Here is a 27,473-nt window from a genome sequence, read left to right as displayed (position 1 = left end):
TGACTCAGCTTTACCAGTTTCCAGGCTTATTATTCAGACCTTTCATTATTCCAAAAGGACTCTTAAGTTGCCGTTACCCACATCTCATCCAACCACTTACGTATCGCTTGGAACTAGATGACTTACGCTCAGAAATAATAAAGATTAACAAAGGTATCGACACGGAAATAAACTAGAGCACAACCTTTCTCTGTATCTTTCTAGCGTGATATGAACTTAAAGAAAATAACATACGTAAAGAAAGAAAAATGGAAATGCGTAAAACAAGAACTAAACTAAATAAAATGGCAACATGAATACTGACCTGTAAGGAGTCGATTCTAGTGAACTAACCGAGAATCACAAAACGCAATAAGATTGCAAGTTGATAGCCGGGAGACTAAGGTTCGCCTTTGAATAAAGAGTGCTTCACTAAATGCAATCGAGTCAGAATTATACCCGAGTTTAAATGAGATTGAGCATGGGCGATGGAAGTGAAAATAAAGATAACAAGGAACTGAAAAATGTGAACGCTACGGGATAATGAACGAGCTGAAAATGGAGAGTTTCAGTGTTCAAAATCTTTTAAGAAAACACTTTAGAAAACTGGTTCCAAAAGTTCTTCTTATGAAAGCAGAGTAACGATCTGAATTAAATTTCAGAGTTCTTCCACTATAGTAACTTCCTCCTTTTTGTCCGTCCTTTAAACAGTTTTTCATGCAGGTATTTATAGGGACCGGGTGTTCCCCTTGAAGGGTCAGGATCTATCTTGAGGGAGATGGAGGGTCAAGATTTCAAAGGACATAATCCTAAGCTCAAGAATTAAAGAGAATCGAATAGGCAGTGAGATCCACTTCAGAATATTTGTCTTTTTCCTCCTCTAATCTGACGGTCCCAAATTCTCTTGTCCGGGGCGATCCAAGGGCTAGGAGTGAAAGGCGCTGGTTTTGTCGTCTTCTTCTTTGATCTAAGGGCCCTGGGCTCGTCCTTACAAGTTGGATCAACGGTGGAGATTGGGAGAATGCAGTCTTTGTCATGACATATTCGCACCGATGTCACGAGCGGATCGGGGCGTGCGGTTGAGATTTTACCTGCAACGTTTTAACTACCTCGGCTCTGATCATGGCGATGGCGATAGGCGCCTTATTCTTTTTGTTTTCTGCTCTCTCTTCCTTTTCGATCTTCTTAACATGATCCTTCTCCGATCTTTCATACCGGTCTCCCCTCTTCCGATCTCTATTATTCCAATATTTCCCTTAATCAGGCCCGATCCGGTCAAAGCATTAATTCCCCTCGATTCCCGAAACGTCCGCTTCGTTTTCTGCTTAGCAATAAATGCCCGATTTTCCCCTATATATACCCCTGACGGAAGAGACTTTCCTCATTCGATTTTCCTCTCTTCCTTCTTACTTTCTAGTTCTAACTGCTCCGGCAGAAGTTTCGGCCACGATTGTGGCTTTTGATCCTTTTCCGATGGACCTCTTTATTCCCGACTGAAAATTTACGATCCCGGTGATCGAGGAATTATGATGACCTTATCTGATGATGGTGAGAGAACTGGACTAACTAACCGATCCGGGTCGAGGACCTTGATCGTGCCGATCTCGAGCTGTTCGATCGGTATAACCGGCGAACCGATTTTAGCTGAGAAAACTGCTAATGTTCCGCCGACCCTTGGCGGTTGCCCTTCCAAGTTTATTCGGCTTCTCACCACATTGGGTGTTCCGACAGCGACTTTCCTCCACATTGGGTGTTCCGACAGCGGCTCGGTTCCGAGCGGTAATACCGGTGACGATCTCTCTCATTCTCATGAGAGTCGTTGTCACCGCCATCTAAGCTGTACATCTATCCGATGTCGTCGGCCGGTCTTCTGGTCGAACACATCCTTTGGATCAGTCACAGCCTGGGCTTTGACATAGGCCCTTTAGATGGGATGTTCCGCTGATCGCTAGAGATCGGCTTTTGATGTAGTCAGGTCCTTAAATGTAATCCGATCTCTTGAAATTGCCCAAATGATGTAATCTGACTTTTGGAAATAAAATTTTATTTTAATAGTTATCATTTTATTATTGTTGCTTCCGATCTCTGAAGTGTTTGTCCGATCTAGTTCCCAACTGAACAGTCTTTATCCGATCCATACTTCCAAACATCGTTTTTAATTAGTCGATCCCTAACTATCCGATCCCTCCTTATGGAATTTTGGAATATTCGTGAGATGTGTCAGAACAGCTGGCGAGTCCCGCTAACCGATGCAGTGCCTGGAACATCGTGAGCATTAAATGCTCGGACGAGTATAAATAGGGGTGGGGTTAGCTAATTGCTCCCGTATGTCATTTTCAGTCTTTCGCTCACAACTTCAAAATTCTCTCGTTTTCTCAAGTTCTTCCGACGCCTATCAGACTCCGGTAAGGGCTTTGATCTTTCTTTTAGTTTAAATTCTTTATTTCCTTTGAAAATGAGTGGTGTTGAGGGTCAAAGAGCGGTAAGCCCCCCTTCCGTTCAGGTCTCGTGGTCATCCGATGAGGTAGAGGTGGTCGGACCGAGCGTTCGGATCGAACTCGCAGGGCCTCCGCCCAATTCGAGGCGGCGACATCTTCGAAACGAACACATTCTTCAGGGAGAGAAAACCTCCCCATGGACGAGCTACCGTCCATTCTTAAAGAAACTGACCTACAGTCGTTCAGCCAAGAATACAACATTCACCCTGACTTATTCGAACTCATTAAGTGTCACGGTGATCTTCGAGCTGATCACTTCTTTGAGGGGAATGACATGATCATGGTGTACGAAGAGCAGTTAAAAGCCGGGCTGCGGTTCCCTTTAGACGACTTCTTCAAAGAAGTTCTGAAATTTCACCAAGTATGCATCGCCCAAGTTCACCCGAACTCGTGGCGGATCCTTGTGGCCTTCCGTGGCCTGTGCCGAGCTAAGGGAATTAGTTCTACTGCTAAGGTGTTCGCCGACCTTCATAGGTTAACTCGTCGAAAGGACGACGAGTATTGGTTTTTCCAGGCGAAACCCCACTGCGGGCTTTTTACCGATCTGCCGTCCTCCCTTAAGAATTGGAAGAACCGCTTTTTTATCCTGAGAAGCAAAATCCCAAATGGTTTTGAGGGTTTCCCACGCAGTTGGCTGCACCAGGGTCCATTAATTCCGAGGCACCTTGCCCTGAATAGGGAAGAGGGCGCAATGGTGATGGATTTGAAAGAGCAGGCGAGCAGAGAGAAGTTCTCTTGCCTGGATGCGGTGGATCGCCGAGCCGCACCATTGGACTATGGAATTGATCACCAGAAAGATCGCGCTTCCGCTTCTCGACCTCGGCATCGCATTTTCTACATCTCGCCTCGTGACCTTAGCAATCTCATTGACCTCTTCTTTGTGCAGGTATGGCAAGCGGCGAAGCCTCCAAGGAGAGCCGAAAGCGAAAGAGGGAGATCTCCCGGAAGGTACGGGAGATGAAGCGGGCCGAGGAGATGCAGACACCTCGTCACGAGCCCGGGGAAATACGAGAAGGCTCGTCTCAACCTTCGGGACCACCGATCTCCGAGGTGGAAGTGATCCGATCTCCTCCTCAGAGGGAAGAGCCGCCTCCGCCTCCTCCAGTTGTTCCGGGCGCGGAAGGGGGTCCTTCCCAACAACAGGTGAGGCCCCTTTCTCGCGGTGCCCAGGTCTTGGTCCATTCACTGGAGAAAAATCGCATGGTTCGGGAGAATCCTGGTTTCGCCAAGGTGCTGGCGTCCTCTATCTGCCTTCGAGAAGATCGGGATAGGATGTCTCCGGATAGCCTTGATGATATCTTGACCAGATCTATGAGCTTGAATGTTGAGTGTTTGGTGAATCAGCACATGATCTAGGAGAAGGCGCATCGGCTGGGTAAAGAGGTCGAGAGGATAGGTCATGAAGCAGCTTCCCTCCAATCCCAACTATCATCCGCTCGGGACTACATATCTCAACTTGAGGGGCGATCGAAGTATTATGAGGACAAACTGGCCGAGCAAGCTCATGTTCTGGCTGAGTGGGATCATACTCTTGAGGAAGTGCAAGCGCTCCGGGCCGATGAAGCTGCTCAACTTGCTCACCTTACTGAGGAGCTCAAGGTGAAAGAGGAAGAGATGGTGACTGGAGTGGCCGGCGCTTATGTAAATGCCCACATAGATCTCCTGGCTGAGCTCAAGAAGTGTTACCCTGAGGAGGACTTCTCCTGGATGGCCAACCTGGCTCCCGAGGATGAAGGCGAAGAGAGTGAGGAGGCTGAGGGTGAGGGGGGAGATGGACAAAATGTAGATCAGGCTGGGGGTGATCCTCCAGCTGAATAACTTGTACAAATTTTTGAAATGAAATGAAATGGAATACCTCTTTTATTCGATGAATGGTTGTGATCGGAAAATTTCTAAATTATTTAAACACTTGATTGTCTGAGTATGTTGAAATAACTGAAAGTGATTGTTAACCTAAGTGTGAGAGATCGGAAAACACAATGAGCATGAGATCGGTAGGGAACCAACGCTAAACGGGACTTGATTAAAATTAGAAATTTGGCTTGAACATTTAAGATCGGGATCATCATTAAACCGGAACGGAAACTTTGATTATTCTTAAACTTTTGAAAGGGAGATCGGCAACAAAAATGGTAACAAAGATCTAGTGTCAGTTCAATTTCGTTTGTCAACAGAGATCAGGAATATACTTGACTGGTCAGGAGATTCGAAAATGGGTTTGAGAGATCGGTGAGTGATTTAATAGACCGGTAAGGCTTTGACTGATGTGAGGACTTAGTATTGATTTAATTCCTTGTGAGGAGAGATCGGAAATGTGGTTATCTAGCAAAGAGAGATCGGAAATGTGGTTAGCTGTCAAAGGGAGACTTAGTACTGGGGATCAGTTTCAAAGTTTATTAATTCTGGGGATCGGCCAAAATATGGTGTCGACAGTTATCATAAAACAAGGACAAACCACTAGCTTCCAGCAATGTTAATTCCTCCATCAACTTTCATAACCACAATAGTTCACAAATACCTTGAGCCATTGCTCTAAACTCAGCCTCTACACTAGATCTAGCTATCACATTTTGCTTCTTGCTTCTCCAAGTGGCTAGATTCCCACCAATAAAAGTACAATAACCAGATGTCGATCTCCTATCATCAAGAGATCCAGCCCAATCTGCATCTGTAAAGGCCTTCATCTAAAGATGGTCATGCTTTGAGAAAAGAAATCATTTTCCAGGTGCAGATTTTAAGTATCGCAAGATGCGAAAAACAACCTCCAAACGAGGTTCACGAGGATCATGCATATAATGACTCACTAGACCCACTGCATATGCTATATCTGGTCTGGTATGAGAAAGATAAATCAGTCTGCCAACCAACCTCTGATATCTCTCCATATCCACTGATTCCCCAACTCCAGCTTGCAATTTGTGATTTGCCTCAATGGGAGACTCTGTTGGTTTACAACCTAGCATTCATGCTTCCTCCAACAGATCCAGTATGTACTTCCTTTGAGAAATAAAGATTTCTTTATCTGATCTGGCAACCTCTATTCCAAGAAAGTATTTTAGCCTTTCCAAATCTTTGATTTCAAACTCCTGTGCTAGTCGCTACTTTAGATGAGCCATTTCTTCTCTATCATCACTAGTTACCACAATATCATCCCCATAGACAATCAGCAGAGTGATATTACCCTTATAGTATTTTATAAACAATGTGTGATCAGCATTGCTTTGGTAGTATTCAAAGGAAATCATAGCCTTACTGAACCTGTCAAACCATGCCCTAGGTGACTATTTTAAGCCATACAGTGCTTTCTTCAATCTACAAACTTTTCCTTTGGTCTTCTCATCCTCAAATCCTGGAGGAATTTCCATATACACTTTTTCTTCCAAATCACCATGTAGAAAGGCATTTTTTACATCAAACTGTTGCAAATTCCACTCAAGATTTACTGCACATGATAGTAAAATTCTGATAGTATTCATTTTAGCAGTAGGAGCAAAGGTTTCCTGGTAATCTACCCCATACGTCTTTATAAAACCTTTTGCTACCAGCCTAGCCTTATACCTTTCAATTGAACCATCTGCTCTATATTTCACAGTGAACACCCACTTGCATCCAACTGATTTTTTTCCCAATGGAAGAGCAACAAGTTCCTATGTCTCATTCTTTGCCAGAGCTTTCATCTCCTCCACTATGGCTGCCTTCCATTTTGGATCAAGACATGCTTTCTTCCAATCTTGTGTGATAGAAACAGAGAAAACAGACAATAGAATGGCTCTATAGGGTGGAGACAAAGAATCATAGGAAATGAAATTAGAGATGGGATGTTTAGAACAGGTTCTAACACCTTTTCTGAGAGCAATAGGAACATCAAGATTATTATTAGAAGAAGGAAAAGTAGACTAAGAAATAAAATTAGACTCTTTAGGAACCAAAGGAGACTCATCACATACCTCAAGATATTCAATAATTGAATCCAGAGATCTGATTGATTAGCAGTCACCTGCTCGATGGCTATATCTATCTTGTTTCGCTGCGTATAAATTCTCAAATCTGATCTATTTAGTCTCCCTCGAGATTTAAGTGACTCCACCTGAGTATCATTATTAGGTATAGGCTTTAAACTCAGATTTTTCCTTTGAAGTTGAAAGTTTTGAGAAGACAAAGAAAATGGAAAGACACCTCTTCTTCCTTCTTATGCTCCCCCTGAAGAGGTGGATGGAACTAAGATTCAGATTCCCTAAAGGTAACATCCATGCTCATAAAATATTTTCGTGTAGGAGGGTGGTAACACCTATACCCCTTCTAAGTATTGGAATAACCAACAAAGACATACTTGAGGGCTCGAGGTTCTAACTTCCCCCTATTAGGCTGATGAACAAAGCAAACACAACCAAAGACGTTTGGAGTGGCATCCTGTTAATAAGATATTCAGCAGAAAGAATAGCATCCTCCCAGTAAGGTTTGGAAATATTCATTGTAAACATAAGAGACCTAGCAACCTCAAGTAAGTGTCTATTTTTTCTCTTAGACACTCTATTTTAAGCACTAGTGTTAACACAACTAGTCTGATACAAAATTCCATATGACTTCAAATATTCCTCAAAAACTCCATTCAAATACTTTATGTCATTATCAGTTCTCAGTATTTTAACATAAGCATCAAACTGGGTGCTAATCATTTTGTGAAACTGCTGAAAACATGAAAATATTTCATTTTTTCCTTTCATCAGATATACTCAAGTTAACCTACTACAACAATCAACAAAGGTCACAAACCATCTGTAATCTGATAAAGACACAGTTTGAGTAGGCTCCCACACATCAGAATGGATAGTCATAAAAGGAACTGAAGCCTTATTATTTATTGTAGGATAAGATTATCTAGTATGTTTGGCAAACTCATAAGCATCACATACTAACAATTCAGTTTTGCATTGCTTAAACAAAAGAGGATAAATTTTCTCTAAAACAGTAAATGAATGATGTCCAAGTCTCCTATGCCAATGGATAATTTCTTCCTCAGCACCTATAGACTATCCCAACATAGCCTGATCAACACAATCATTCAATAAATATAGCCCATCTTACAGTCTACCACTGCCAATCGTTCTCTCTGTTATCAATTCCTGAAATAAATAGTAAGTGGAAAAAAAATTCAATTTTGTAGTTGAGAGCTTTTGTGATAGAACTGATAGACAGAAGATTAATAGAAAAGCTAGGCACATGTAAGAGAGAACTAAGACTTATAGTAGGAGTGCATTTAACAGAACCTGTTCCAGAAACATTGGATAAGGATCCATCAGCAATGCAGACTTTTTCTTTGCCTGAACATGGAGAATAGGATATGAATTTATTCGAAAAGCCTGTCATATGTTAGTTTGCTCAAGAATCTATAACCCAAAATGAATTATTATGATTGGCAAGAAAAGTATTACCTGAATTGACGAAGTTAGAAGAGGCAACTATAGTGGATTGTGATTCAACCTGTGACAAGAATCGCCTTAGAGTCTGTAACTCTTCATTGGAAAACATCCCAGTGATAGCAGTATCTTCAGAAACACTCATAGCCTCAGATACATTTGCTTGTGGTCTAGCAGAGCCCATCCTTTTTCTTCCACGCTCTTTAGTTGGGCGGCCATGCAGCTTCCAACATTGTTCTTTGATGTGCTAGGATTTCCCACAGTAATCACAATGCAAGTGATCCTTATCTGATGGACCATGTGACTGTTCTTGTAAGGAGTTAGCAGTTAGCCCAGCCTTATCAACAGTTATAGAATTGATCATGACACTCATTCTGCTCTCCTCTTGTTGAACATAAAAATATGTCTGCCTTAAGATGGGCAAAGGATCCTTACCAAGTACTTGGACCCGAATCTGATCATACTCCACATTTAGCCCAGCAAGAAAATCATATATGCGCTCCTTCTCAATTAATTTTTGGAACTTAACTGCATCAGCCTGACATGAAGCCTGAAAGTCCTTATAGAAATCCAACTATTGCCATAGACCACTCAATTCTGCATAATACTGAGCAACAGTCAACTCACCTTATTTCATTCCATGATCCTTGTTCCTAAGCTCATAAAATTGAGCATCATTCCCAACTGAGAATAAGTTTGAGAAACAATACTCCAAATGGTAGCTGCACTGTCCAATAGTAAATACCCACGAGCTATATGAAGTTGCATAGAATTGATGAGCCATGACATAACAAGAGAGTTCTCTGACTCCCACTGATTGTAGGTAGAACTAGCACTTTCTGGCCTTTTCTTATCTCCAGTGATATACCCTTGCAGTCCTCTAGCCTGAATGAACAGTAAACAGGATCTAGACCATACTAGTTCCATCCAATTTTACAGGACTAATTTGTAAAGAGGGATTATCACCGACAAATCCAGCTTTTGTTTCAGAGGCTTCCTTCTTTCTATCAGTCATTTTTCAATTAAAGGAATAGGTACTAAGGCAGAAAGCAAGAAACTGGGCAATGGAAGGTACCAAAAAAATAAATGTGCAAACCAGGTGTGGAAACACATTGCTCAGAGGCCGCTAGATAGGGAAAGTTGTCGGTAAGAGACACGACCTGAGAAATCACCGAAAAAAGGGTGCACACACCGGCGTGAGAAGAATGACGCAAGGCTTCTGGAGGTGCGTGAGCTAACGCACTTCCCCGGACGGCGGCAGGACTCCATGCGTAGGCAGATCGACTGGTGTCCTTCCTCCTCAGGTGGGTGGTGACAGTCACCTCCCTTCCTAGAAGCTTGACCCATAAAAAAAAAAAACTACCCAGAACTACACTGTTCACACAAAAAAATTTTAGCATAGCTCTAATACCATGTAGAAGAAACAAAATTTAGAGAATTTCTTTTATATTTCTTCATACAAAAATGATTTATAAGAATTCTAATTTATATACAAATACTAGGACTAAATAGGAAACTAATAAATACAATGATTCCTAATTATATTCTAATTTACAACTAATTTACACTAATTAAGGGATTCTAACAGTAGATCTAATTTAAGCTATTAGAATAGAAATTACAAAAATGTTGATTGATGAGAAACATTACTTGAACAGGCATGGGTGGAACAAAATTTCGGAAAGGATCCATGAAGCAAACTGGGCTGAAGAGGCTGTTTCATCAAAAAAGGAATACGCAATTATTAAGAGAAAAGGGCCATTACTTGCATAGTAAAGACACGTCATCCACACAGCTTCTTTTGTCATCTAATGCACAAAAGCACAATCTTCAAGGCTAATGGCAGTTACTACAAAAATCTTAAATAATTGCAAATTTAAACTAATAAAGAACATAGAAAATAAGGTTAAAGTTTAACATTGTGTTTCTATATTATTAGCTAATATTTAATTATGTGAATAAGGTTAAACTTATTGTCCACACAAGAATTTTTCTACTTTTTTCTCATGGATGAATACAAATGCAGTGAAGAATGTGTGACAACTTAATGATTATGTTTTTATAGCATGACAACCCAACAATTTTGCTGCTAAAGAGTAAAGAGGGGTGTGGATAGCTTTCAAGTTACAATTCATTTACATAATTATATCACAGTACATCAATGAAAAAATGTTTTATCAAAGGGAAAATGAAAATGCATCTAATCAAAGATAAGCTCACATAGTGGCACCCTTACTTAAATACTCCCAAAATATTCACAGATTTCAATGAAAAACAAATCAAAGCTCCTTGTATGATAGTATAGATAAAGATAACAAAAAAATGTCAATCATTAGCTATTGGACAACTCTTGGAGTGTATTAGAAAAGAATTCCTCTCTCTTGTTGTTTGAATATTCCTTTGAAAGAAAGAAAGAAAGAAAGAAAGAAAGAAAGAAAGAAAGAGACAGAAAAAGGAAACAAGAAGTCCTGTATAAAGAAGGATAACATGAGTAAAGGAATGAAGAAGCATTATACACCTCTTTACACATGTAACTCTCAACCAAATAAATCAAAGGAAAAGGAATCATATAGTTGACCCCTAATAGGTTAAGATCTTGCTAAAGATGAGTTTAAAGATTGTACACTTTTTGAAGTGATAAAGCAGTTGCACAGGTGCATACTTCAATATACACAAGTTATCCGTTATTTTTATCACAATTGTCCACCTTAAAATTGCATTTTTAGCTAACAAAAGTAGGAATTATTTACTAATACTTATTCTCCTTAGTAGCAAGACAGATTCAGATTCAATAAAAAGTGAAAAGGTTCAGAGTGGGTGCATAAATAATTGAAGCAAACAAGCAAAGATGGCATGTGAAACATAGGTTACTTTCCATAGTAGTTCCCACTAGGAAGCAAATTTATAGTACATAAATTAAAGTTTGAAAACGATAAAATAATAATAATAATAATAATAATAATAATAATAATAATAATAATAATAATAATCAGTCACAAACAAAAAATAAATTAATAATAAATAATGCGAGAAACATAGCTATTACTATTAGCAGAAGTTATTTATGAGTTTTGTAATTTAGTTAGTTAATTAGTTGAGCTTTGCCTCTTAGCTTGCAGATAAGTAGGTCGAAGCTGAGTATATGAGCTGTGCTCTGTTCTATAACTAAACCAAGATAGATAACAGAAATCAATTTTTTGCTTTCTCATTCCTCAAGCTTGTTTTACCAATCTGCATAATGAAAGAGAGGTCGACTAAAATTTCTCAACTGAATTGCCAATAAAAAAAAATAATAAAAAAAATTATATTGCCTTTTGAATAGCTTTACATTCTAGAGATGGTTTTAAATAACGTAATGGCCGTTAGTTATAAGGATTTTAGCTTGCCCTTGCCATTACCGTTACTACTATTATTTGACAGATTTTTAAAATTGTAATGGTAAAAACTGTTATGGCCATTATATAAAGGTAACGACCATTACCAACTATTAAGTAACAGTCGTAACGGCCATTACTTTCCAATTGAGAATCTTTGGCTTTTTTTTTTTTTTTTTTTACATCTTTCACATGAAATGCAATAGAGGGAACATTTTTTTGGATAGAAAAGTATCTTGGCTCATTCATTTTAGCACCTTATCATTTTTTCTCTAGGCAACTAAACCAGTTTCTCTTAATTTTCTCCCAACTAAACATTCATTTGGGAGGTAATAAGGTTGGTTAGTTACTATCTACTTATTTATTTTGGTTGTAAATTGATTAATACCAATGATGTATAAGAATGATGGATTTAATGGCTTTATCTAACATATTTATGCTTAATATTTAGTTGTATATCTTAGTTTTGATTGTATCTTTGAATATTTATTTATTTCATGAATTTTGCAAATTTTTCGGCATAGCAACAGGCCGTTACCATTACATTACAGCCATTACATGCCTATTTCCGTTACCTATGGCCACGATCACGATTTAAAACCATGATCTAGACTAGCTAACAGTTCCTAAGGCAATGATAAGCCAGCAAACCTTTTAAGATATAAGCATTGCAATATTTTTTATTATTTATTTAATGGAATGTTACCTGTATACTGGAATATGGAGGGTTGTTAGCCATTCATTAATATAGTATGCTCTAAAGACCAACTAAATAACAACACAAATCACGATCATATTAGCATGTATTATATCCTCAGAAGCAAACATGGAAGATAAAATGATCCACTAATGTAAATAGAAATACAATAATTCTAATATATAGAACTAAATTAGATGAATTACCACTACAGTTCAGTAGTGTTAGTGAAAGGTATAACTGCAGAAACTAGACAGTAGGAATGAATTATGCACTCTCAACCATACCTAGGAAGCTATCAAAAAGTTTGGCCTTGTAACATAGACAGCAGAATAATGCATTGTGTTTTTCCATTTATGCCAGGCATATTCCTCCAACATTTGCTAACATCAGGCAAAAAGATTAACTTTTTAGACGCATATAAATGCCATGACAGTGAAGAAGAATAAAATAATTTAGCAATTGAATGTTGAGCTCCTCAAACATCAGAGTCAAGCAAGAAGAACAGCATTCAAAAATGTCCCCAATTGATTTGAGTCAGCCAGCCAAAGTGAACATTCTTTTTAACTCTAAATATCTTATCAGACCAAAATTAGCACATTTTTAAAATTTTTTTTCTTGTCCTCTATTTTCACTTTGTTGAGACATGAACTCAAAGTTCCGTGTCAAGTTTTCATGAAAGACATGGTGTATTCCCTCTGCATATCCACTCTTGGGTACTCAAAATTTCCAAATAGATTTGTATACATTCCGAATGACTGAAGCATCGAATCATCAGGCAAAAAGCTACAAACAAACAGGCATGCAAGCACATGCATAAAAAACAACCAAATAGCCAATTAACTAATTAATTCAACAACAAATGAAATATATTAAGCCACTATTATAAGAACAAGAAAAATGGACACGTATAATTAAATTAAATTAAATCTAAGATCACTGACATTACCATAAATTCAACAAATTATCCCTTGGATTCCTAAAGATTAAAAAGGCAAAAAAAATGGAAAGTAAATTCCATCTATCAAGTGACAAAATATATATAAACAGAAGCACAACCAGGTGACAGGCAGAAAAATCAATTCAAGGTTCCAAATAGCAATGCATTACTAAATTCTTTTAAAAATGTCCAAATTCATAACTTTTACTCTAAAATCCCAAACAAAGGCTTAATTTAGGGACATCAAAAAGACATAATGGTATACAATTTTTTTGCTCCAAGCAATAAATTTGTGGCTACTGGCATCCTAAAAGATTGTCATCACCTTACTACCTCAATTTGATCCACAAGTTCGGCAAGTGGGAATCAAAATCTCACCTAAACAAACATAAAGTTGATAAACCCTGTAAAAAAGCAAGGGGAAAATAAATAGAAAAGAAAAGGCCTAGTATAGTAAAAAATCACTGTTACAACAACTGGGCATGCCTTAAATTCTCTGAAAAAGAAAAAAAAAAAAAAACAATCCCAGTTACACCAGCTGCGTATGCTTTAAATTCTCTAAAGAAAAAAAAATCCCTTTAATAAGTTCCAAAATCAAAATGTAAGTATACCCTGGAGCCCATATAACCTGCAACGTTCTTGATCTAAAAATCCCACATGCAAAACACAAATTTAAATATAGAAGGATATTGTTCCCCTAATTGTATCGTTCTCTTTAGAACTGAGAGGAAGCAAAAAAGAAGGCTCGATAGTGAAATCATACCACTAAACAAAATAGAGTAATTTTTCTTTGGTTAAAATCCCAGAATGGGGATTTTGTATAACTGCACCAAAGGGAAGACTTACTGACGCTTGAATTCAAAGAGGCTGGTCTCTCTCGGTGTTAGAGAGAGAGAGGGAGATAGACAACAGATCACTTGTTTTAGTTTTCTGTTGGGAAAAAAGTCACGAATTGTGAGTACCCGCGTTCTTCAGTCTCAGCTGAAGGTGGAAAACAGAGCTTTGTCTAATGGGTTTTATACGTTTTCGAAGGACACCCGACACTGCAATTCTTTATCTGTGCACCAGCAATTTTGTTTTTCTATTATTTTAATTTGCCCCTCCAGTTGCTCAATGGTAAACTATAATTTAATTCTAAAATTTATCTAAACTTATAATTTAATATCTATAATTTTAAAATTAAATAATTTAATTTTTAATATTTTAATAATTATATAAATTAATCTCATATCATTAAAATTTTAATTAAGATACAATTAATTTAACAAAAATAATTAAAATACTCTTAACAATATTTTAATTTGATAAAATTAATTTAGTCTATAAAATTTTATTTTATTGATTATTTAATTTTTAAAATTTGATTAAACGTATTACTTAATTTATTTAATTTTTAAAATTAAGTAATTTAATTCTTAATATTTTAATAAATCTATAAATCGGTCCCTATCATTTAAATTATCGTTAATCTATTTTTAGATTTAGTAAAAATAATCTAAATACCCTTAATTTTACTTTTAATTTAAAAGTAATTTAGTCGATATTTTATTTTTATTAATAATTTGCTTTCATATTTATATTTTATTTTTTTATGTATATAACAATATAACTTAATATATGAAAATATTATAAATCGATATATATAATTAAAATAATAATAAAATAAATAAAATTTTAAAAAATTATAATGACTTATTTATAAATAGTTATAATACTTAAGGATCAACGTGTAAACTGTACGGATGATTTTATAATTAACTAAAATTTTTAAAAATCTTAAAGTAATTAATTTATATTTTTAATAATTATATTTAAATTTAAAATTTTCTAATTTAGTGGAAGCCACATTTTAAAAATTAAATGACTAAATTATTAATAAAATAAAATTTAAGAAGTAAATTGTTTTCAGCATAAAAATAGACTCAATAATATTTTAATCAATTTTTTTTAATTTAATTGGAGATTGGCATTGATTTTAACAATAAATATTAACTTATATGTTTATTAAATTATCAATAATTAAATTATTTGATTTTAAAATTATAAAAACTAAATTGTAGGTTTAATTAAATCTCATTGATTAAATTGTAATTTACTTTTTATAATTACTTTAATTGAATTTTATTAAAAAGTTAATTGAATTTTATTAAAAAGGTTGAGAGATAAAGACTCAAATCTAACTCTTATCAAGTAAATGATATATTAATAATCTTGAATACAATCCCCATTCGGCTAGATAGAATTCAACCATTAATAATTCTGATTTAATGGTTAAAAACATATTAATATATTAAATTATTTCAAATTAGAAAAAAACTTATAAAATTAACAAAATTAATGATTAATTAAGACAAGAAGGATTAATTTATTCATAGAATCAAACATTAAATACTAAATTATCACTCATAAAGTTTTTGTAAAGATTGACATACTATCTCTTTAATTTGTTTAGAGAGAGACTTTCCTCTTTTTCACCTTTTTTCCTCTAGGAGTGTCCATCTCCTTTTTCCATCTAAGTTAGCTGTCTCCTTTGCCCCATTCGGGCAGAGGAGGCCTCCTCCTCCTTCTACTCGATGGTGGGTTCCCTCCTTGCCAACTGGGTTGTAAATATTAGTTTTATTAGTGTTTGGTTGCATATCTAAGCTTTATTGAGAGGGATGTGCATTTTTGTCTCTGTTTTGGTTCTCCTAATGTTGCCACTCCTACCATTCTTAAGTTGTGGGTTGATTTGGTCAAATAGGGTCTTTGTTTGGTTTTGTTAGCGCCAGGTTTTCTTTGTTTTGTAAGTCTTGGTGCTGAGTCTAGAGAGAGTATGGGGTTAGTTTGGTTGACGACAACTCTAGAGTCTTCTCCCCATCTCAGCAGTGGTTGAATCTCAATAGTCAAAGAAACTAAAGAACTTTGTGTTGCCCCTCTGTTTTATGGTTTTCGGCACCCTTGGCTCCTTAAGCTTTCATGTGGTTCCCTAAGGCTCAATGCTCGATTTCACAGTTTATCTAACATTGATTTGAGGACCGATTATCTTGCATGGGTCTTTTGACGTTCTCGGCTTTTAGCAATCCTTGGATATACCTTTTGTGCTTGGTGACAGCAATGTCCCCTTAGCCGGCGAGTACCTTTTTACTTGGTAATTTGACTATAATTGAGGTTATAATAGAGGGTTTGGACTTTTTTGTATATTTCATTATTAGCTTTATGCCTATTAGTTCAAAGAGGCTCCACCTTATATTTTTTGGCTTATCTATAATTTTTAAAATAAGACTAATTTATAATTTATCTTGTGAACTTTAAATTCTTCATCCTTCTTAAAAATTTATGAAATATATCAAGTTAAACTTTTTGATGGCTATGTAAAACTTCTCATTGGTGTAAATTAGGCATTATAATAAAAAAATTAAATTCTTATAAGAATTTTAATTTTGGTAATTCTAATCAATTTTAATATATTTATTATAAATTTATTCAATTAACTAAAACTAAAATTTTAATTTTAATAATTTTAATCATAATGAATGGGAAATACTAATAATTGAAAATTTTATTTTAGTTAATTGGATAAAATTGTAATTTTGTATAATATTATAATTACAAAAAAATATTCGAGAATAAGAATAGAATTTTTGGCTTTCTGATTATATATTAGTAATTACTAGTTTGTGGCTTTACCCTAAAGAAATCTCTGTTTTTCTTAAAAAAAAAAAAAAAAAAAAGAAGAGAAGTCTCTCTGTTGAGATATTCAGTTTTCTTTTGCTCTTCAATCCAACGCCCACTTCCGTTGATCACCATGAAGCTCAGGCTGAGATCTCTACAAACCAAAGAGACTGTTAAAGTGGAAGTGCCCAATGAATGCACTCTGCAACAGCTCAAAGAAACCCTTTCTCATGCCCTCTCTTCTTCTTCTTCTTCTTTTTGTTTCTCTCTCAACAGAAAGGAGGAGCTCTCCTCGTCCTCACTCCAGGACTCTCTGCAATCTCTCGGTATCACCTACGGAGACCTTATCTATTTCTCTCACAACCCAGATGTGTTCTCACGTTCTCCTCAAATGGTAGTTTCAGGCTCGGGTCAATCTTTGCAGGAAGAGGGTCGAGCTCAACGAGGTAATCTTCAAGCACAATCCATGAATTTCAAAGAATCTAGCACTTTTGGTCCGAATTTGACTGGAAAACAAGAAACCCCGGATCAAGATTTGTCTGTAAAGGAAACGAAATTCCTAGGAGCTAGTGCTTCAATTGAGAAAACCCTAATTCTGGATTTGCCCGTAGAAGGTCAATCTGACGCGGGTGATGAAGTTATTGAAGAACAACGGTCTCTTATATCAAATACGCAGATGGGAGAAACCCTAGAAACCGAAGAATTGTCAAGTGAAGAAGGCATGGATATTGATACTGGGTCTTTGGATGTGGATTTCAAGAGGATTTCTGAGCCGTGTTTCTTGAAGAGGGTATTGAGGGAAGAACTGGGTGATGATATTAGTGACAATAAGCTCTTGTTTATAGCTATTCACGCTGTTTTCTTAGAATCTGGTTTTGTTGGGTTTGATTCAGTATCTGGATTGCGAGTTGATCTGTTTCATCTCCTGGAAGAGCAGTCTTCTATGTCCTTCACTACGTCAGTTAGTTATACTCTTCCTGAACTTTTACTTGATGATACTGTTACTGAATCAGTCATTTTGAGGTTTCAGACTTTGGGGCATTTTATCAATGTCTATGGGTCATTGGCCAAGAATCAGTGCCTGTATAGATCGTGCTTGAATAAATCTAGATTTGTGCCATCTATTGGTTGCCTCTTGGTAAATTGTGACAAGGGTGATAGGATGAATGAGAATGATGGATCGTCTAGGTATTACCCTGAAAATGAAGTTTTTGAGCTTTGGAAAATTGTGAAGGGTCAGCTTGCTTTGCCACTGTTGATAGATCTTTGTGAAAAGAATGGTTTGGGTCTTCCCCCATGCTTGGTGCGTCTTCCAGCAGACCTAAAGCTCAGGATTTTGGAGTCACTTCCTGGTGTTGATATTGCAAGAATGGCATGTGTGAGTAAAGAGATGCGGTATATGTCTTCAAACAATGATTTATGGAAGAAAAAATTTACTGAGGAATTTGGAACTGGAGCAGGATCACAGGGAAAGACCAATTGGAAAGCGAGGTTTGCCTCATCTTGGGAGCTTAAGAAGAAGCGAAAGAGGCAGCATCTATTTCGACGTATACCCTTACCCTTTTATATTGTATCTGAACCAGGACCTGACCCATTCCATGGTCCTCTTCCAATGGTAGGCGGTGATTATGACCGGCTGCCTGGCCTTGGTGTTCCATTTCCATGTGGACAACCAGGTCGGGCATTTCCCAGATTTCGAACGCGGCGAAATTTTTCCCCTAATTGTAATCTTGGAGGATTCAATGGATAGTTTGGTAATTTCGAGGTTTCTGTGTATCATGCTGCATGCTATAAATTGGCTAGTTGAGGACATGTTGGAGGTAGTTTGGACGCATGTCCTGTGACATCGTTTACCCGTCTACTGTATATTGGAGTAAGTTATGTCACACGGTGTATCGAAACACTCTATTTTATCTTAATTATTTTTATTTTTCCTTAATTAATTTTTATCATAGTTTTGAATATAACTTGTAAAATATAATTTATTTAAGTTATTTATTGAAATTATAATTTACTTGAGGTTCCGAAAATTTTATAGAAAATCCGGTAGAGTACCGGCTAATAATGGAGAAAACAGTTCTTCGAAATATGTGAAAAACACTTCCAATATTCATATCCAATCAATCTCAACTCCAATAATCATCAACAAGGTCTCAATTATTTTTCAACAACCTTTCCATTACTCAAACATTCATTTCTCATAGCATTCATATACAAGCAATAATAATAAAAGAAATTTCCATTCATAAACATAATTTTTCACTATTTATGTTAACATCAAAATACATTACATAAGTTTCATTTATACAAAAGAAAATAAAAGTTAATTACAAAATACCAAAATGAAACCTAGTGTCCTACCAATGCACTGAAGATGGTGAGGTGACACGGATACTATGCAGAGCTGCAGGAGGTCTCACCCAGTTTGTGGTCTACTGGGCTCTCGGTCAGTATCTCCAGAACCTACGTGTGGCAAAAGCAACGCTCTAAGCAATAATGCTTAGTGGTGCCAATAATAAAATAAAAAATAAATAATAGAAAGTAAATATGCAGTGAATGTATTGATGTTTCATTACAAATAAATTTTCGATGAATATTTGTAATCTTACTTATTTTGTACTTGTTATATTCATTATTTCATTAAATTTGTCCACTTTTATGTTTGGTTGCCCAAGTAACCTATACTAGACGACTGGACTGGATAAACGGATAAACTGGCACTGGGTATCAAGTACCTCGGGCCGTCACACCATCGGTCACATATGTATCTCCCGGTGTGCAACAGAACAGTTAATAAGCTGTAATGACATCAGGCACAAGGCCAAATCTCAATACAAGGTCAGAATGGCTAAAAGCCATGAAATCACAGAATGGCATAATGCCATGTGCAGTACTGCTAACTGAACCCTATTGGCATGCCAAACTATCCAAACCAATCTTGTTAGGTATACTAGGGCATTTGATACTTTTGAATTTTGAAATTTTTGAATTTCAAGCTTTGGTGTTACTATTCACTTCATTAGTCAACAAAAATGTTGACTTTTGCATAGAAAATAAGTACATTGGTTTTAACACTCTCAACATACCATATTGTGCATTCAAAACTTGTTGGCATTAATCATCAATACCATTTCTAAGCTTAAAACTAATGGAGCAGAATTTTCAGTTTTTATACCCTAACTTTACTGTTCCATTAGTTACTGTTGCAGTGGGAATTTGAGAAAATGATAAACATGAAAGTTGTTCCTTATTTTGTCTAGTTGAATTTATTTTTTTGAATCACTCCATTTGGAGTTTTGTAGCTCAAGTTATGGTCCAAAAACCACAACTGGCCGGATTGAAAAATTTCAGAACTGATCATATCTACAGTGCAGTGAACAGTGATTGCAACTGCCTTGTTGGATAGGTTCTGTTCATAATTTGGGGTAGGTTTCTTCATGAAAGTTGTTGGTCTATATCTTAACTTGTTTCTGTAAAAATTTCAGGTCAATTGGGCCATTCTACAATGAGTTATGGCCAAATGAACAATTTATTTGGTCATTCTGCAGAATCTGGTTGCAAGACATCCGGATTGGGGCAAGTTTTTGGTCCACTTGCTTTGGTCTTTTGGGCATGGTTTCTTCACCAAAATTGTGCCATTATGTGTCTAATTTCATGTCCAATTGGCCAAACACCAATTGAACCTACACAGCCCATGTTATGGCTGTCCAAACAGGCTGGACTCACAGCCTCCCTGCTGGTTTCACTAGGCAGCATACCAAATCAGTTTTCTAATGCTACAATTCACTCCAAGTTATGATCAAATTACCTCAAATGGTCACTAATTGACCATTAGAATGTTCATATACCATTTCATGAGCAAACCCTAATTTTTGTTCAAGTCTCCAGTTCTCAAAGTTCAATTTATACATTAAACTTATAATTTCAATTTAAATCATGTTCTTAAACATGAATTGAGTGAGAGAGAATAAATTGGGCACTAACCTCTTTTGCTAACTTTTCAAAGTCTCCAAAAATCCCTTCTTCCTTCTTCTTTTTGCTGGCTAGAAGTTGTTCAAGTTGCAAAATCAATTTTTAGTGAAGCAAGGTTGTTGTTTCAAGGTGATTTGGTGGGTTGTCTCAAGCTTCCATTAAGCTTCCATGGAGGAATGGGTTTGGGAGAGAGTGTAACGTTTTTGGGTGAGGAAGAGCAGATGGATTTTGTTTTTATTTGTCTCAATTATCCTCTTTAATAGGTTAATTTAAGTGGTGCTTAATTGTGATTGGTGGATAGGTTTTTAATGACATCATATGATATCATTATTAGGTATTTTCTTATATTTTTTTTTCTTTTCATCTCTACTCATTTTTAATTTAATTTTTAGTAATGTTTATTCACATTTTATGTCATAATAATTATTTACTTAACTGGACAAGTCGGCCAAAAATTACCTCTGAAGGCGAAATGACCAAAATGCCCTCCGTTTGGCTTAATGGGTCAAAATTGTCTGTACCGATTGAAAATTTTTTCTAAATATTTTCTTGGCATTCTAATGCCATAGGAACCTCAATGACCCTTCTCTGGAGTCCCAAAAATTATTTTATAAATTTTCTCTCGGGTCTAGGGTTCCTAGTTGCGAGAACCACAACTTCTCATTGGGTTATCCATCGCTTGGGCATCGGCTCATTTTACTTGGTTGTATTTTATTTCTAAAATTTTTTTTCTAAATTTTTCTTATTAATATTTGAGTTAATTATGGTTCCTCACTTTAGTTTAAATATTTTTTTCGGACGTTCTAGTTGTCCGGACTGACACTGGTCACTGGAACAGTAGAATGTACGGAGTTGTTACAGGGAGGGTGTTACAACTCTTCCCCTCTAATTTAAATTTCGTCCCCGAAATTTACCTGATGCAAACAGTTGAGGGAACTGTTGCCTCATCGTCTCTTCACTTTCCCAAGTTGCCTCCTCGGTGTTGTGGTGCCTCCAAAGCACTTTCACCAATGGAATCTGCTTATTTCTCAACTCTTTCACTTCCCAAGCCAGAATCCGTATGGGCTCTTCTTCATATGTCAAATCCGGTTGTACTTCAATTTCTTCCCTGGAGATGACATGTGAAGGATCTGAGCGATATCTTCTTAGCATAAATACGTGGAACACATTGTGGATCTTGTCCAGCTCTGGTGGTAAAGCTAGCCTATAGGCCACTGGACCCACACGTTCAATGACTTCATATGGGCCAATGAACTTAGGGCTTAACTTACCTTTTCTTCCAAACCTCAGTACCTTCTTCCACAATGACACCTTGAGGAACACTTTATCGCCAACCGCATATTCTATTTCTTTTCGCTTCAAGTCGGCATAGGATTTCTGTCTGTCTGAGGCAACCTTCAGATTGGCTTTGATTAGTTTTACTTTCTCCTCAGTCTATTTCACCAGGTCTGGCCCTACCAGTTTGTCTTCGCCCAATTCAGGCCAGCACACTGGAGTTCTACATTTCCTCCCATACAATGCTTCATATGGGGCCATTTGGATGCTAGCTTGGTAGCTATTGTTGTATGCAAATTCTGCCAGTGGGAGGTATCTATCCCAACTTCCCTCAAACTCAATGACACAACTCTCAGCATATCCTCAAGGACCTGACATATATTTCATGTTATTATTATCATTTTAGTTCAATATGTGTATTAGTTTAATTGGTTTCAATTGTTTACCTGGATTACTCTTTCTGATTGCCCATCCGTCTGAGGATGGAAAGCTGTGCTGAAGTGGAGTTGTGTGCCCAAGGACTCATGCAACTTCTTTCAAAATCTCGATGTAAACCTTGGGTCTCGATCAGATATGATGGAAATTGGAATTTCATGCAGTCTAACTATCTCACTGATATACAATTCTGTTAACTTCTCCAGTGAGTAGTCAGTCCTAACTGGCAGAAAGTGTGCTGACTTCGTCAATCTATCTACTATCACCCACACTGCATCATGTTTCTTCTGGGTGAGAGGTAGGCCACTTACAAAATCCATGGTGACCCGATCCCATTTCCATTCAAGTATGCGTATAGGCTGTAGCAACCCTGATGGAACTTGATGTTCTGCCTTGACTTGCTGACATGTCAAGCATTTAGTCACATAGTCAGCTATGTCCTTCTTCATACCAGGCCACCAATACTGAAGCTTCAAATCATGATATATTTTTGTACTTCCTAGGTGCATAGCATAAACACTGGTATGTGCCTCATTTAGAATACTGGCATTCAATTCCCCATTATCTGGTACACATACTCTTCCTGTGTAGTAGAGACACCCATCTGCTTTCACCTCATAGTCAGTTGCTTTTCCCTCTGAGATTTTGCTCATAATAGCCATTAATTTTTCATCTGTCTTTTGCCCATCTAAAATCTGTTTTAGCAGGTTTGGCCTTACTTGCAACTCAGCCAAAATAGCTCCATCTCGACCCAAAGTTAGATGGGCATTCAATGATCTCAAAGCTGTGATGGATTTTCTGCTCAAAGCATCAGTAACTACATTTGCCTTCCCAGGATGGTAGTCAATTACACAATCATAGTTTTTTAGGAACTCAATCCATCGTCTCTGTCTAAGGTTGAGCTCCTTCTGGGTTGGCAAGTATTTCAGGCTTTTGTGGTCTGTGTAAATGTAGCACTTTTCACCATACAAGTAGTGCCTCCATATCTTCAGTGCGAAGATAATTACTGCAAGCTCTAGATCATGGGTAGGGTAATTCTGTTCATGTGGCCTTAGCTGTCTGGAAGCATAAGCGACCACCTTCCCCTCTTGCATCAATACACACCCTAACCCATTATGAGAGGCATCACTGTAGACCACAAAGTCCTTTCCTGACATTGGTTATGTTAACACTGGTGCTTTTGTCAACATAGCCTTCAACTTTTTTCAAAACTGGTCTGACACTTATCATTCCAATCAAATCTGACATTCTTGTGTAACAACTTGGTTATTGGAGCAGCTATTAAGGAAAATCCCTTCACAAATCTCCTATAATACCCAGCTAGCCCCAAGAAGCTTCTGACCTCAGTTATATTTTTGGGAGGCTTCCATTCCATCACTGCTTCTATTTTCTTGGGATCCACTCTAATCCCATCAGCTGACACTATGTGTCCAAGGAATGCAATCTCATTCAACCAAAAGTCACACTTGGACAACTTAGCATACAGCTTCTTTTCTCTCAGGGTTTGCAGAACAATCCTTAAATGTTCATCATGTTCTTCCCTGGTCTTGGAATACACCAAAATATCATCAATAAAGACCACTACGAACCGATCTAAGTATGGATGGAAGATACGGTTCATAAGGTCCATGAATGCTGCTGGTGCATTTGTTAGGCCAAAGGGCATCACCAGAAACTCATAATGCCCATACCGGGTCCTGAATGCAGTCTTCGGCACATCTACATCCTTCACCCTCAACTGATGATACCCTGATCTGAGATCAATCTTAGAAAATACTCCTGCTCCCTTCAACTGATCAAACAAATCATCAATTCTAGGCAACGGATATTTATTCTTCATACCACTTTATTCAATCGCCAGAATCGATGCATAATCTCAAAGTCCCATCCTTCTTTTTCACAAAAAGACCGAGCTCCCCATGGTGACACAGGGCGTATGAACCCCTTATCAAGCAACTCTTGCAACCGAAGTTTTCAACTCCTCAATTCGATGGGTGCCATTCTATAAGGAGCAATGGAAATGGGTACTGCATCTTAAAGATCTCAATAGCAAATTCAACTTCCCTTTCTGGTGGTAAACCAGGCAACTCTTCAGGAAATACATCTGGGAAGTCTCTTACTGTGGGTATATCACTCAGGTTTGGCTTAGCCTGCCTAGTATCCACCACATGTGCTAGGTAGGCTTCACAGCCTTTTCTCATCATTCTTCTTGCAACTGTGGCTGAGATGACATTGGACAAGAAATCTGTCCTTTCCCCCACAACTGTGATCTCATTACCCCTAGGAGTTTTCAAAGAAATCCTCTTCAGTTTACAATCAACCATTGCCTGATGACGTGACAACCAGTCCATTCCCAAAATCACGTCGAACTCATGGAAAGGCAACTCAATCAAGTCTGCCAAGAATTCATACCCCTGAATCCTTAACGGGTAACCCTTGTACACTTTGTTCACTACCACACTGTGGCCCAATAGATTAGTGACCAGAATGTCTTGGTCACTCTCCCTTACTAGTATCCCCCTTTCTACGGGTAGGTTGATGCAGATGTATGAATGAGTGGATCCTGGATCCACTAATGCATGCACAGATGTAGTGTAGAGGGAGAACGCACTCGATGACGCCCGGCATCTTTCTACTCCTGAGCTCTAATGGCATAAGCTCGCGGGTGGTCTGCATCGTGCCTCTCTCCTGGCTCAGATGTAGGCCTCTGTGATGGTCACACTGCCTCAGATTTGCCAGATTTCCTACCCCTTTGTGGTGCAGGAGCAGGTCTGTCTGCTTATGTTGGTGCAGCTGTAGTAGTTCTGCGTGGACAGTTCCTCAGCTGATGCTCTGTCGACCCACACCTTAAGCAAGCACCAGTCACTCTCCAACACTCCCCCTTATGCCATTTCAGACAATGTGGACATGCAGAAGATGCTGGGGCTGGTCCTCGAACCCCATCCTCGGAGAGCTACCCACCGATGGTGTGGACTGACCTCTCCTAGGGGTAAATCGTGGCCCTGGGCCCCGAGACCGACTCGACCTTGTGGCCGACCAACTCGTGTGTGGACCCTTGAAATTCTTCCCAGGTGCAGGAGATGAACTACACTGACCCGGGCCCCTCTTCTGCTGTCTCTCTCTTCTGGTCTGCTCACTTATTCTGACCTTTTCAACTTTTATTACAGCTTCCACTAACTTGGTGAAGTCGGTGATTCCCAAAGCAGTGATCATGATCTTTATGTTGTCATTTAATCCCTCTTCAAATCTCTTACACCTTTCAGCCTCATTAGGGACTATCTCCCTTCCATAGCGGCTTAATCTGACAAATTCCTTTTCGTACTTGGCCACTGTTAGCTGTCTCTGCCTCAGGTTAATGAACTCTCTTCTTCTCTCTTCCAGGTATACACTACCCACATATTTCTTCTTAAATTCAGAGAGGAAGAAGTCCCAAGTTATTACTTCGTCAGTACTTCATCGACACAGTATCCCACCATTCATATGCATCATCTTGCAACAGAGATATGGCAGCTTCTAAGTTTTGCTCTGGAGTACAGTGGAGTTGTTTTAAAACTCTATCTGTTCTGTTCAACCAATTTTCGGCTGCAACAGAATCATCTTCTCTCTTGCCAAAGAAGTCCACTGCTCCAAATTTTCTCAATTTTTCCAGATGTGATTTCGGTTGTGGAGGTGGTGGTGATGGTGGCATTACCCCAGCCATTTGTTTGAAGAATTCGGTCATTTGTTGGAACACAGCCTGTGGAGGCTGAGCAGACTCTGCTTGAGCTGGCGGAGCAGGTTCTCCCCTACCCCCAGTCTCAGCTGCTGCAGGTGGAGCATGACTCTCCACTTCCTCCTCAACTGCCCTCTGAGATGTAGGGTCCATATCCTATTCAAAATAACAAAGATAAACAGATCTGCATTAGTGTCACCTCGACTCTTACAAATGCAATGCATGGTATGGACTCAATCTAGGCCCAGAAACGCCTAAACCGTGCTCTGATACCACTAAATGTGACAACCCTTACCTGTCTACAGTATATTCGAGTAAGCTATGTCACACGGTGTACCGAAACACTCTATTTTATCTTAATTATTTTTATTCTTCCTTAATTAATTTTTATCATAGTTTTGAATATAACTTGTGAAATATAGTTTATTTAAGTCATTTATTGAAATTATAATTTACTTGAGGTTCCAAAAATTTTATAGAAAATCCGACAGAGTACCGGCTAATAATGGAGAAAACAGTTCTTCGGAACCTGTGAAAAACACTTCCAATATTCATATCCAATCAATCTCAACTCCAATAATCATCAACAAGGTCTCAATTATTTTTCAACAACCTTTCCATTACTCAAACATTCATTTCTCATAGCATTCATATACAAGCAATGTAACACCCCCGTTTGCATAGCCTAGTAGATTTCACTGTTCCGGTGACCGGTGTCGGTTCGGACAATTAAGGAGATTAGAGCCACACTTAAGACAACTTGAGAAGCCATAAACACAAATAATTAGTAATGTTTAATTAGTTAACTATAAATAAGAAAAACAGAACATAAGAAGTTAAACGAGCCGAGAGTCACAGCGATGAGTGACCTCCTCGGGAACGACTGTGAAGTCATTTTAAACTCAAATTTCGAACCGTAAAAAGTGACGCTGCGGTCCTTAAGACCCTTATGGACACAGTGGAAAAGAGAAAATTAAGAAAAAGAACTGTTAAGCCAGTCAAATAATTAGGTCAGGGAGCCGGAAGAAATATGGAATTATTTGCAAACCGGGATGAACCGGCGAGGGGCAATTTGGTCAATTGATCCCGAGAGCTGACTCCTGACCTAACTGTCAAATAAAATTGAAGAAAAGAAAATTTCAGAGTCGAGAATTAAATTAAAAAACTAATAAAAAAATAGAAAAAAAAAGAGAGGAAAATCAAAAAGCAAAAAGGTGATGACATCATGCATGACATCATGCATGATGCCATAAAAGGAATTAATTAAATATTTTATTAAATTAAGTTTTTGTGGTCTTCCATAAGCAAAATAGATAAAAGAAAAGAAAAAAAATTTTTGATTTCTTCATTCCCGTCACTCCTTCTCCCTCATTTCTCTCATTTCCCTTTCCACCATTAACACCTATCTCAAGCTTTCAAAAGCTTGATTTTATTTTATAAACTCCCTAACTCCTTTAAGTAAGTCTTGTTCTTGGACTTTGACAAGCATCTTGACAACAAAAAGAGGAGGAAAGAAAGAAGAT

At 37.7% G+C, this 27,473-nt stretch overlaps 2 protein-coding genes across 3 annotated transcripts; one reads left to right on the top strand and one right to left on the bottom strand.

Annotated features, from left to right (window-relative positions):
* Positions 1 to 6,124: 6,124 nt before the first annotated feature.
* On the bottom strand, positions 6,125 to 8,078 carry LOC131182065 (uncharacterized). Its single transcript, XM_058150695.1, has 5 exons — positions 7,910 to 8,078; positions 7,698 to 7,798; positions 6,798 to 6,887; positions 6,425 to 6,564; positions 6,125 to 6,323 (listed from the first exon to the last, which is right to left on the bottom strand). Exons 1-5 carry the CDS (start codon positions 8,076 to 8,078, stop codon positions 6,125 to 6,127), a joined length of 699 nt encoding a protein of 232 aa, XP_058006678.1.
* An 8,496-nt stretch (positions 8,079 to 16,574) lies between these two features.
* LOC110636266 (F-box protein SKIP22) lies at positions 16,575 to 18,314 on the top strand. 2 transcript variants are annotated; one of them, XM_058151365.1, is made up of 2 exons: positions 16,575 to 18,065; positions 18,130 to 18,314. In XM_058151365.1, the coding sequence occupies exons 1-2, from the start codon at positions 16,690 to 16,692 to the stop codon at positions 18,173 to 18,175; spliced, it is 1,422 nt and encodes a 473-aa protein (XP_058007348.1). In that variant the 5' UTR covers positions 16,575 to 16,689; the 3' UTR covers positions 18,176 to 18,314. The 2 variants fall into 2 exon arrangements, with proteins under 2 accessions (XP_058007348.1, XP_058007347.1); XM_058151364.1 differs by having other exon boundaries at positions 16,575 to 18,314.
* The last annotated feature ends 9,159 nt before the right edge of the window (positions 18,315 to 27,473 follow it).

Source organism: Hevea brasiliensis, chromosome 8 (genome assembly GCF_030052815.1).
Source record: "Hevea brasiliensis isolate MT/VB/25A 57/8 chromosome 8, ASM3005281v1, whole genome shotgun sequence".
Taxonomy (NCBI): Eukaryota; Viridiplantae; Streptophyta; class Magnoliopsida; order Malpighiales; family Euphorbiaceae; genus Hevea; species Hevea brasiliensis.
This window is presented reverse-complemented; position numbering and strand designations above follow the sequence as displayed.

Coding starts and splice junctions, on each gene's coding strand:
- LOC131182065 (XM_058150695.1), bottom strand. CDS start 8,078: ATGGGCTCTGCTAGACCACAAGCAAATGTATCTGAGGCTATGAGTGTT. Junction 6,888..7,697: donor GTCTTAGTTCTCTCTTACAT/GTGCCTAGCTTT, acceptor TCTTATTAACAG/GATGCCACTCCAAACGTCTT. Junction 6,565..6,797: donor GAGCCCTCAAGTATGTCTTT/GTTGGTTATTCC, acceptor AATGATACTCAG/GTGGAGTCACTTAAATCTCG.
- LOC110636266 (XM_058151364.1), top strand. CDS start 16,690: ATGAAGCTCAGGCTGAGATCTCTACAAACCAAAGAGACTGTTAAAGTG.